Below are 12,887 nucleotides of genomic sequence, written 5' to 3' on the forward strand. Positions count from 1 at the left end.
CATCTGCCAGCCAGACTACCTTCGTACACAATTACTCAATCCACCGTAAGGCTCTTTAATAGGAAACAAGTGTGACAACGGCAAGCCCTTTTTTCTCTCTCTCTCCCTTTCTCTTTCCCTCCCCCCCCCCCTTTTATTTTTATTTTTTTTTTCTTTTCCTTTAAACCACATAGCCAAACCGCCCTAATAGAGATGAAGCCTGATAGATCCACCCAGGTGTAGGTGAAATGGTAGAGCCTCAAGCGTAATAGATGCTGTGCTCTTGTGCTGAAGTTCCACACAGTGTCCTGAAGGGTTGTCTCGCAGCAGTGAGATGGGTTGCTCTTTGCACAGTTACAAAGTCAATGAGCTTCCCCCCGCTTACATGTATGACTAATTTAGAAACCAACCTGGATCTAGGTGAGCGCTGCAGAACTCTTTCTTCTCTTCAGTGCACGGACAAAGCACAGCACACAGTAAGTGGAAAATTTGCCTTTACTTGTTTTACTTGGAAATTAATTAACTGTGTTTACTTTTGGGAGAATCCTCTGAAGGCTGGTGCAGAAATGAACCAGAATAATGTTTGCATGCAGATCCCTTGTGTATTTCCTCCTGTTTTATTTTACACTGTGCCCTGGTCCTGCCACTTCAGCCTGAATACTCAGACAGTACAGCTCTGAAGCTGCTTTCTTATCTAAAACTGAGATATATAATGATATCAGTAACACATAGGTCCATTTCTCTATTGATGTATGTGTCTGTACTTATCCAATTACAGGGCAGAATCAGAGTTTAATCATGATGAAATGCAAAAACAAAAATCCCTAAACGAAGAAACTAAAATACCGTAAACCTACTCTTTTTCTGTGGAGGGGAGAGAGGAGGGAACAGAGGAAGGAAGAATTAGAAATGTTAGGAATTTTAAAAAATTAAATTAATTTAGCCTGCAAAAGAAAGATGCATTATTTTGTTTACCAAACCACTGATTGAAATATAAAGAGAATGCCGCCAAACTATAAATTAATAAACTGTATCAACTACAGTGATAGTAAAGCTTGAAACAAAGCTTGTCTAAAATGCAAGAAGAGGCATATTAGAAACAGATGTATAGAATCTCAACTTTGACTCTTCAGTCTTTCATGCTTGGTTTAAAGCAGCCTTAAAGTTGCCTTTACTTTGCATTTACAACTTCGGATTCGTAGTTAAACTGTGCTTGAACTTGAAGTCAAGATTTGATCTTAGCACACACATATTCTTCGAACCTCCTACTGGAGTTTTACTTTGCTATTGGGAGCATGTTTACCACTGTAGCATATATGCTGAAGTACATTAACAAGCTTTTTGTGATGAACTTTCAGGTGGAATGCCAGCCAATGTAAAAGAACGTGTCCGTTGCATATACAAAATGTTCTGTCTGAGAAATAAACACACGCAGTATAAAAAGGATCTGCTGGCATCTCAAGTAGATGATGACACAGTGTAAGAATGCATACCAGAAGTATGTTTGAATTTATTTTCCACAGGATCCAGTGAGATGACACTTCTCACTTTAGGCTTAATTTATTCTAACTATTACCCAGGTTGGTGGCTGTTGTCAACACTGGAAGTGGAACAAATGAGTCTGCATAGTTATGCCTATAAAATGCTTTCAATAGTCTTCCCTACTGCAGAAGAGTTATTTTCTTTGCTCTTGGACAGACAAGTATATATGGTCCTTTTAATTAGCCATGGCTTTAGGCTGCTGCAGTTATCCTTTGTGCATGATAGCCATTAGCCTGACTCTCCTGCTAAAAAAAAAATAAAAATAAAAATAAAAATAAAAAATCCAATCTGTTGACAGTAATCATTTGAATGTGGCAATTTAAAAAGGATGAAGTTGGAAGTATAAGAAGGTAAAACAACCATCTCAGAAGAAATATTTAGACCTCTATTTGCTGGCATCAGACAGCGGTCAATGCCTACCCCCTACAGGGAGAGAATCTAATTTCATTGAGCCTCCCTTAGTGCATGAACACTGTAGCAGTTCAGTTCATCCGCTAGAGTTGTGCAATTATTCTCTGACTCCAACAACTGCCCCTTAATGATGAGGTCATACTGTGATTAATAGAAAGACATTTTCAAAGAGCTGGATTGCTAAGAAATAGCACAATTAATAAATAGCAATAGACATTTTTTCTCTCTTAAATTTAAACCAGTGGAAAATGGCTTTTGGAATTTAAAAGCCATAATCAGCAGTGCTCTTTCACAGCTGCAAAGTTAAAGTGTGAATTTACAATAAATTCCTGCTTACCTGATGTCATCTGCATAAACTATATATCACGAACATAACTTTGCAACCATCCCTGTGTGGTTAGAGTAGATCAAAAACAGTCTTAGAAATTGCACTATGCCTATGAATTTAAGATACTACCTATTAAGTTACTAAAGTGAGATTGATAGAGGTATAGGTGAGATTGGTATTTATGGGGCACATTCTCACTTTCATACTCACATCAAGTACTCTGACAGTATTAATATCAAAACAAATTACTATTCCTCCTCCCCAACCCCCACCCCCACCCCCAATCTAACAGTTTTTGATTGGTACTTTATCCGTTTCTTTCAGTAGGACTCATTTCTCTGTAAGGCACTTAGGGATAGCAGTAAAAAAGAATGAAGATAATATTGACTGATAAGTTTCTATTTACATAAATAAACTGAACAAAATTTATCCCTGTTTGTTGGCCAATTTGTGTGGTTGTATGTATTTTTATACCTATTTTTATAATGCATTTTTTGAAATGCAGATTTTGTTTTTTCCACATAAGATAAAAAATATACTGTTTTTAATTATATTTTTGTAATACAATAACTTTTAAATATTTCATATTTTGTTTATTATTACTATGAATTTTAAGTGTCTGCAGCTTAACCACTTAATCTACTTTTCTCTCTCTCACCATCTTTCTGGTATACACACAAGCATATACACATATATAACAACAAGAAATATTATGATCTATCCATTCTCCTCACTTTGAAATGGTGCTTTAAATCCCTTAAGACCTTTTCTGTTGGTGTTTTCTTCAGTGCCTGAAATAGAGCCTGATCTCAGCAACAACTCATGTGACATCAAGGAAGAGTCATTCTAATGGAATCATTTTAAAAATAGTTTGTTAATAGATATCATTTGACCATATTATTTACTAACAAAACTCCATTGAAGACATAAATATTAAATAAGTCTTTTTTCTTTCTATAACTAACATTTCTACAGAAGTCTTTAATTTTACTCCCTTTTGCTTGTGTAGTGGAATCTATAGGTATTGTATGACACAATGAATCCTGTATTATCTTCTTTGATACTATTACTCATGGCTGCTAAAGATTTAATGAGTCTTAAACTGAAAAAGATGTAGACATAGTGCTTATAGGCATAACAATGTGTTACTGATGAGCATCAAAAGATTACCAGGATATTAGCTAGGGTTACAGGAAAACCTCAAATCATGTAAATTCCACAAATCCAAAATATTTTCCATAAGAAATCACTAAAGAAAGTTTCTCTTCATCTGTATTATTACTCTTCATACAAAGCACCAAATTCAAGCTAGTTCAGATCTTTGTTCTGCCAAGGCCAACATATTGCAAGTCTAGTTAAGTATAGTTAATGCTGTTTACATTAAAATCACACCAATTATTTACAGCAGTATACTGGTGTACACAGATTTTTGGATTTTACTTTGCTAAGTCTTGTTTACTTCTGTGAGTTTAGGTAGAAGTAATTTGAACATAATTTGTTTTTCATTCTTCTTATGGAAAGAAAGTATCAATGTAGATTTGATATATGAGCTGTTACTCGAGGGCATTTTAGGCACTTCCATGGAGCCTAAGCGTTTGGTCTAGAAAACTCATGTCCAGTGATAACCAGGTTTTGGCAGTGAATGTTTAGCACATGCTTTTAAAATGTTTAATATTAAGTAAGTCGGACTAATCTGGATACAGTAAGAGATTTCTTGTTACCAGACTGCTGTGTCTATTAAAACTAATTCACCTCAAGTTGAAAACTTGTCTTTTGAGTTCAGTTGAAAACAAGTCTTGTTTGTTGTTGTTGTTGTCTCGTTTGTTTGCTTGTTTTAAGATTCAGAAGACAATTACATCCTGTGTCTTGCTGCTCTGTATCAGAATGAAATACTTAAAGTACCATAAAGTTGTTATTGTGGTTTATTAAATTCAGTGGCATCACAGTAAAGAGTTGTTGACTGTTGATAATTTTATTCCTAATATATAGACCTGTGGAATTTCACATAAAGTGCTTGTCTGAAACAATGCTGTCATTCTGATATATCATTTTAATATTCAAGTATCAGTTTAACAAGTGGATTTTCTCATACTTACGAGTAGATAGGTCTTCCATGTGAGTGAGGAACTTGGATGCTGATGGCAGTAGATACAAATATTCAGGAATAATGAAAGTAAAACTACAAGAAGAAATAAAAAATATACTTTTCTATAGCCAAGCTGAATATTACCGTCTTCTTCCTATGACTGCAAATGCTATTCCTTGGACTGCAAATGCTATTAAACTGCAAAGGAAACAGTAAGTGCATTTTAAGAGCAACATGCCTCTGTCCTTATTCTAAAAAAAGTTAATTCACTTGAAATGATTAATGGAAAAAGCCTTTTTTTTTTTTTTTTTTTTTACTGCTATTCTTTAAAGGGTAGTAAAGATATATGAACCTCATGATATGCACAAATCCCATGCACAGAGACTATGAGTTTGATTCAGTAGCTTATATTCTGGTGTAAAACGTCAAAAAAGAGTGGTAAGGAAATAATGAATAAGAATAATTTATTTATAACTTTTTTTTTTTTCCTTTAAATTTAGGAGTGAGAGAAAGATTCAACCAGACTAAAAAATAAGATTGTTTTGTGTTTCTTTCTTTGTTTGTTTTCCCCAAATCTTATTTTGGGTTTACTCTATTAAATTCAACTCAGGTGTTATCTCATTTACTTCCTTGGAATTAAGAGCAGGGTTGAATTTAGCTTGCCATTTGTATGTTGACCTGTTTTAAAGTAACACTAGCTACAACTTTGTTGCTCTGACAACTTTGAAATTAAAAACCTGTAAAATTGGGACAAATTGGCCAACAATACTGTGCACAGGAAGGGTTGAGGTCAAAAATGTGTTTGTTAAATTTCCAGAAGGTTGGGCTGGACTTTAAAAGCTCCATAAATGTAAACCAGTCTTTGAAATAGCACAGCAAATTCACATGGTGCATATCACAGATGTGTGTCATACCTGTGTAATAACATTAGTGTAACACTAAAAATTTACATTTGAGAAAATGAAAGAAACATGTGTGGTACAAAGTAATGTGATTTCTACTGGAAGCTTTTTTCTTCTGAGTAGGTTTTCTCACAACACAAATAGACCCCACCATCTGGAGTACTGATATGTGACACAGTTTTATTAATATTGTTTTTTAACTCATAGGCTTTGTGCATCCACGCAAACATAGATTTTCTTTTTAATGCAGTGGAAAAGTGAATAAAACCTTTCTTTCCTAAATCATGTTTTGAAAAATTCCTAAAGAATTATTAGTAACCCCAAATATATTCTTGTTCCAAAATAAGACTTGTAATTGACTTGGTGAGGTGGCTAACATATCTACCATTCTAGTCAAGATTTTGAAGAAAACAAAGGGATCTTTACAGGTACAGAAAAGATATAGACAAGTATAGCATCAATAATACCACCTCCTTCCTATGCAGTGTCTTCCAACATCATTCTACAAAATCTTTCTAGCCTGACCTGTTCTATCCCTTTATGAAGCATACATTTCATAAGCCTGGTCATCATGCTTTAAAAAGATCACTCGAGCAGTTGAAACACAGCCTTCACAATACATGTATCAAGATGATATATAATAGTAATGTTTTAAGACCACAGACATGCCACATGAAGCCCTATGACTCTCCAAGCCAAATAATACGTGGAATGGGTGCAAAAAGGACATGAGGACAGTGGTTTACAGAGCCTTTTGATCTTCAGACACAATCTATTTCTGTTTGCCTCAGTCATCAAGACAAAAAGACACATCCCTGGCAGATCTCTCAGTGGTTAAATGGCTGAAAAGTGATGGGATGTCACAGTGTTAATTTAAAATGAGGGGAGGAACGGAGAGGAGAGGCAAAGGTTACAATACTGGAGAGCTAATCACTCTCCCAACCTTATTAGCAGGAAAAGAACAACAAAAACAATTTAATAGGGATGATGTGCATTTCCCTTTGATAACGCAGAGATTTGGGAAGGCTGTGCAGATGGCCAGCACTGCATAGAACAGCCCTGTCAAGGCTGCTTACACATTCATGAAGATGTTATATGTCGGTAAACTTGATGGTCCATGGATCAGTGCTTCCATGTCTTCACAGGCCAAATTTCCACAAGCTGAAGAGTGTATGTGCAAAATGGCAAAAATATAAAAAAGAAAGCCTTGTTTGTTATTTTTCAATATTAGTTGTGGTTTCTCAGTCCATCCATTTGTCCTGTTACAAGAAGCTCCATCCAAGTGACCTTGCTTGGCAGCCATTTTAGCAGACTGAGAAGAAAGATTTAATGACATGACAAGCAAATATCTCTTTTGTCACTATGATGGCTCCCTTCACACTAGGGTTAAGGCACATTAAAAGGGTATTGTGGGAAAATATATGCAGCTGATGCCCATGCTGTACTGGATCTGTGAAAAAACAGATAACTGCTGTCTCCAGAGAGGAAATCCTGCCAAAACTCATACTGACTTCCATAGCACTTGAATTTAGCAGAGGGTTTTGATTTAACACCTTTACAGAGTTAAATAAATATATATGCTTGCATTCATACAAGAATATGTCACTCACACTTGACATTATTAATTTTAAGATCTTGTAGGGTGCAAATTTACTTATTGCTAGCATTTCCCAGTATTTTCATGAACAATCACAAATTTGATGAGGGATGAAAATACCCATTTCTAGCAATTAATATCATCTCACAGAAATGAAAGTTTTATGAACCTGATAATCACAAGTGTTTTGAATTTGTTTGGGTTTTAAAATGCCAGTGGCTACTTGTCAAATTTCATTTGTAAATCAAAGTAGATTTTAAGTCCTACACCTGCAAAACAAGTGTTCAAAACTTGTAAACTTCTTTATGGATATATTCTTTGGCCTTCAGATACAGTGGAAAGAGTCCAAGACAATTTTTTATGGTTGAATTATAAACACTTGAAAAATAGAGTTTGTAATGAAAATGCTGACACAGTTTTAATTATTGCAGCATGAATGATTTTATTATACACTATCCACAGTGTCTGTACATACAAAGTACACGTTCTAGTGTTCTAATATTTCATTTAAGCAAAAAGCAATTATTTAGCAGATGTAGAGAGCTACACATAAACAGGCTAAACCAGTACCTTTACGCTGTTTGAAAACCTATACAGAATGTTATTACCACATAAAAGGGCTTATACTTTAGAAGACTCAAAGGTACAGAGAACCAGCCTAAGCAATAAACTGCTCTGGTGTACTTAATTAAAAAGCTTCAAGTTACTGAAGTCAATTGAAAAACAGAAGGTTTGATTCTTTAAGGTAATTTTGTCCTCCTCTGTTAAGTGCTTATCAAGTGTTAAGAACTAAAATGTTGTCCCAGCAATTTAAATAGACAATTTGCTTTTCTTCTATTGAAGGCAATTCTTTATTCTGTCAACCTAGACACGTGTAATAAAATGGGCAATCTGGATGTAATTGGGTGACATGGTTGGATTTAATTTACCTTTAATTAACTGGAATTGTAGAAGAAGCTGGGAAATCAGTATTAATATATTTCAGAAAATGACTGTTTTGCTGTTGTTCTCTTTACACAGTTAGCTATGGGAACTTTACACAGAAGAATGGAGAGCATTGTTAATATTTATTTTAGTGTTAATATAGTTTTAGTGTTGTTGTGATCAAATTTAGAGAAAAGGGTTTTTGTTTGTTTGTTTGTTTGTTTTTAATGATGCTACGACTTCATGAAAATGCCTTGTATTGGAAAGTAAACGGTCCAGCATTCATAGTTTCCCCTGTGGGTGAATGTGGAAAGTATATGGCTGAGTAGAGGCACTGCTTTTTGAGCAAGGTCTACATTAGCCATAGCATGGTTGATACCAATCAACAGCAGCGCTCTGAGACCTGTTCCCAGGAAACACTCTGGACCAAAACGCCACCAGGTGGGTGGTTTCAATTCACCAAGCCACCTTTGTACCATGCTCTGGGAACATTTACCAATAAAGAGCTGCTGACTCCAAACTATGTACGGTACCCAGAACAGCACAAACAGACTGGACAAAAGTGAGAAACCTAATTAAACCATAAGAACATAGTAATTATTATGCTCATATACGTGCTGTCTGTATTTGAAATTCTGCACCATTTTACCATCTATTACATACACACGGGGTTTAGTATTCAGATAGCACAAATAACAAAAATGTAAGAAGAGAATTTGTGACCAGTTTCAATGAATTTATATATTGAGATCCCATGTGTTTCCAGCATGGTCTTCTGGCTGAAAAGAAGTGCAGAACAGGTAGATTTCTAATTACTTGGAGGGATAGAAAAGAACTTGGTAACTTGTGATTATATAGCTGTTCAGTCAAACTTGCAGCATGTAGGATTACATTCAGTCTGAGTTCATTTGTGTTTCAGGTCCAAAAGTTACAGTAGAACTAAAACACTTACTTGTAACATTTTGTTTATTTATTTATTTTTAAATCAACAGTTAATTACTGTTTCTAAAATACTGGTTTTAACTTTTCTGTCTCCAATTCCAACCATTCATTTCTGTTGTGTTATTGTCCACAAATTTTAGAGCTCTTCTCTCTTGTTTTTATCCTTAAAAAAAAAAAAAAAAAAAAAAAAAAGCAAGAAGAGCAAAATCTTGTCCCAGATTAATTTCTGGGTAGATGGGTAGATAGTAGATAAAGTCCTCTATACTACCTCAGTAGTATGAGGTAAGAAAATCCATTGGATGATTCCTTTATAGGTTGATATTATTATTGCCCTCAGGACATAAATCTTTCTTTCTACTGAAAGACCATCAGCAACTACAGAAAGACTCTATGGTACCTAGTCTCCAATCCTGAGATGCTTGTATTAGGTGCTTAATGATGCACATGATAAATCTAGACCTAAATTCAAAAGCCTTCTGTTATAAATCATATCTACCATCTCTGCTCACTCTCTGAAATCCTCTGAATGCGTGGGCACCAGAAGTGGAAACAACATCCAATAGTGGCTACACTAGGGCAAAAAAACACAGAAGTAATTTGATTTTGGTAACCCACATTTCTGCTTGGTTTTGATTGCAGCCTTTCTCTTCATTTCAAGACAATAAAGGCAGTAATCCTATCAGTTATACTCTTTTTAGAGGTGTGGCTTGATCATTTTTCCTGTGACTCACATTCTACATCAGCTCAAGTAAATTAGAATCAGGCCCTGTATATGTAAAATTTCAGGTCTCAGTGAGTTCATATTTCATTTGGTCCTAATCTTTTGCTTTCATTAACTATATTTTGCCTATAATACATAATGCAACATAATATATCAATCAATCTTCAAGCTAGTTTCATGAGTGGATATTATATTTCTTCTGCATTATATATATTAGGTGAAATCAAATATAGTAAGATCTTATTTATTTCACATTGAAAATGAATATCTACCAAACAATTTAGCAATCTACTTTAAGTAACAAGGACACTGAATAAATTTATAAATAATTTATTCATTATTGTTTGAGTGCTGGAATGTAAAACAGCAGTGGGGCAATTTTCCAAATACTGTATGGATCTTATGCATGCTATAAAGTAAAGAGGAAAAAATAAAAAGAAAAAAGAAGGAGAGAACATAGTGAATTCGAGGGAGCAATATGATCTTAACATGTAAAAGACATTTCCTGCCTTTTGGATAGGTACATTTAAAAGTTGATGCTATTTCATTGTGTTTGTACATTTAGAATATATATATATATATGCACAGGCACAGGAAAATACGTAAAATGTACTTCTGACTACTGAAAAACAAGTAAAAATTCAAACAGCGTGGCAGTCTAATATTTCATTTTCCAGTGGCTACAGTGAATGTAAGAGCAAATCTTTAACAATGAATCCATTCTTCTGTTCTGTTTCCCTGGTGTAAATCTAGAGATGTTCCCTTCCTGCAAAGGTTAACTCCAGAGAACAGCAATGCCATCAAACTCCTAGCAAATATACAAGCAAAAAGTGACTTAAGCCTGAAAATAATGAAAACAGATAGAAAAGAGGCCAATTAGTCATATAATTGATAAAATTAAATATGACATAAACAGAGCTAATTATGTCCTTGCTCTCAATTCAGATTTTATTAGCTCAGGAGCCCTTGGAGGTAGCCTAAATTATATGTATTATGTTTAGTTTGATGGGATTTTTTACCCTCTTTGCTTTATGGCCTCATGGGCTAGATCCCCAGCTGGCACAAATAAGAGTTGATATTACCTTCAGTAGAACTGTGAGCATTTGCACAGTGGAAGATCAGGCACCCCAGTTGGATTTGTTGGCTGACTTGATCCTTGGACAGGGTTGTTTTTGTGTGTGTGTATTGTTTTTTGTTTGTTTGTTTGTTTTTTATTATTATTATTATTTCTCCCCCCCCCCCCCTTTTTTTTTTATTTCTCTTTCTCTCTCTCCTTCTTTATATATGTGTATATATGTAACATATGAAAACATTTAGGGTTTAATCTCACAACATTTCTCTGCAACCTTTAGAAAAGTGAGATTTACCATAGGGTTGCCACAATGGAAAAAGGAAAACTAACAACTTTCTCAGTCTCTGTACAACATACGAAGAATGGAGGGGGAAAAGCTCTTTTATTCTGCAGCAGAGTAAATCTGCTCTGTAGTGAAGCCTTGATCTCCCCATTTCCAGATCCTGGAACTAGTTAAAGTGCAGTACAGCCCTTCATTTAGCATGTGCCTTTCCCATACGAATGGAAACACAGACGTGCAGAAGACGGTATGTATCCAGATCTTGTAGATACAGAGCATGAAGTGGCTATTATTGTGTGTATAGCATAGCACATGGTACAAGGAATAATAAGTCTCAGCTGGCACTTTAGTAATACTATTTATAATTACACCCCTGAAAGATGCATTAAAAGAACATTATTATTATGATGGAGTTAATCACTGTTGCAAAATGCTGGAATCAGTGTCACTTGCTCACATCCTCCTCATGGCTTGCATTGCCAACTTTGTGAACCACTTTTCTGTTTTCTCATCATCATCTCAAGTGTGGCTGCAGCTCATGCTGTAAATACAAAAAAATAATTTTGCAATTAGTAATTACACAATTAATATCCCTGCTGGTTTTGCCTCTATATTATGTCAGTCTTTCATAAACATGAATTTGAATGTACAGCATATTTTTGAAACAGAAATGTACTATGAATCTCATTTTAGAGGGGTCATTTATCAGCCACATGCCCTTCTAACTGATTTACTTAATACAAAATATACATCTTTATGATACTTTCAAAAGGCAACTCATTTAACAGATTTGTTGCATCAGCAAAGAGTATGTAACTTTTAGTAGGCATTTACTAAATTCACAAATGATAATTTTAAAGGAACTCTAGAGAAAGCCAAATAAAAAATTGCCAAGCAAAACCAAATGCATAGAGTAATCATTAATGATGAATAGTTAAACTGAGGTCAGTGTGTCAAGTGAGTGTCATGTAACAGCACTTTATTCCCACATCCAGGCAAATGATACAGTCTGTAATGGTCAGTCCATAAGAGAAGCAATGATACATTGGAGAAATTTTAAGTCAGATATGGTGTACTATTCTCCACTGATTCACATGCAGTGAATTTATTGAGGTTGCTGAAAATGTATCTCAAGGTAAGAGAATAATCTGAAGAGATAAGGATAAAAGTGATAAAATCAGATTCATTAAGATAAATATGAGGTTGGGTTAAGAGAAAGGTATAAGCAACGGTGTTGTTATGTGGTCAGATCCTGTATGCAGGTGCATAGAAGGAGACATAGATTCCTTCACGCAGATGCACAGGAAACGTAGACTTGCACTTCTTACTGTTGGAAGCAAACCTCTGGGTTCTTCCATTTTAGACTTGGTCAAAAACCTCCCTGAAATTCAATAAAAGAAGTTTTTCTATGGACTTCAGGGAGTTTTGAATCAGGCTCTTTGAACATAAGCTCTGGATCAGGTGGAATGACATCAGGCACTCCTTGCACAATGTGTTCACAGACAAGGAGGGATATTATGAGCTTCAATTGCAGTAATGTAATTTGACAGCTCATTTAGAAGAGTGGAAAGGCATGGGGAAGTGAACAAGTATACATCAAAAAGTAATTTATACAGAGACAAAACGTTTGAGCATCCACTGTCAATCCTTTCCCTTTTTTGGACTATTTGATTTCCAATTTTTATGTATTTTTGCAATAGGATGATTATATTTTATTGACCTTAAAGAGACAAGGCTACGTGCTGCAGATAGTAGTATGCCATTTTTAATATGAGTTTTTCTTAGTTGATCACGAAGAAGATATTTTCTGCAGATGCTGTTTTCCTAAAAAAGCACTAACATAATCCTTCCATAATACCAGAAGCTGTAATAATACCATTAATAACAGCTGGATTGCTTAATCAGCATTGGATGATTTTTAAGATGAATTTGCATAAAGGTTGGCAGAAACTTTTTGACAGAGTATTTTTTTTGTGTGTGTGAAAAAAATACCATCTTCTGAGGAATCTGTCAGCTCTGATGGCAGTCCAACTAGAATCCAAACCTCAGATAAAAGATAGGATGGGTGGCGGCAAGGCAGTCCAATTTTAAAAGCCCAGGAAC

General features: G+C 34.9%; 1 protein-coding gene across 3 annotated transcripts in view; it reads left to right on the forward strand.

Annotated features, from left to right (window-relative positions):
• Window positions 1-295: 295 nt before the first annotated feature.
• LOC308176312 (uncharacterized protein) overlaps window positions 296-12,887 on the forward strand; it is a 145,801-nt gene continuing 133,209 nt past the window's right edge. For all 3 annotated transcript variants that reach the window (XR_013938219.1, XR_013938220.1, XM_080551881.1), the window contains exon 1: window positions 296-455. Coding sequence is in view for 1 of the 3 variants with exons in the window: in XM_080551881.1 (XP_080408007.1) it covers window positions 345-455 (111 nt within the window). In the remaining 2 variants the exon portion in view is untranslated. The remainder of the gene's footprint in view (window positions 456-12,887) is intronic.

This window comes from Anser brachyrhynchus, assembly GCF_964034855.1.
Source record: "Anser brachyrhynchus genome assembly, chromosome: 1".
NCBI classification, from domain to species: domain Eukaryota; kingdom Metazoa; phylum Chordata; class Aves; order Anseriformes; family Anatidae; genus Anser; species Anser brachyrhynchus.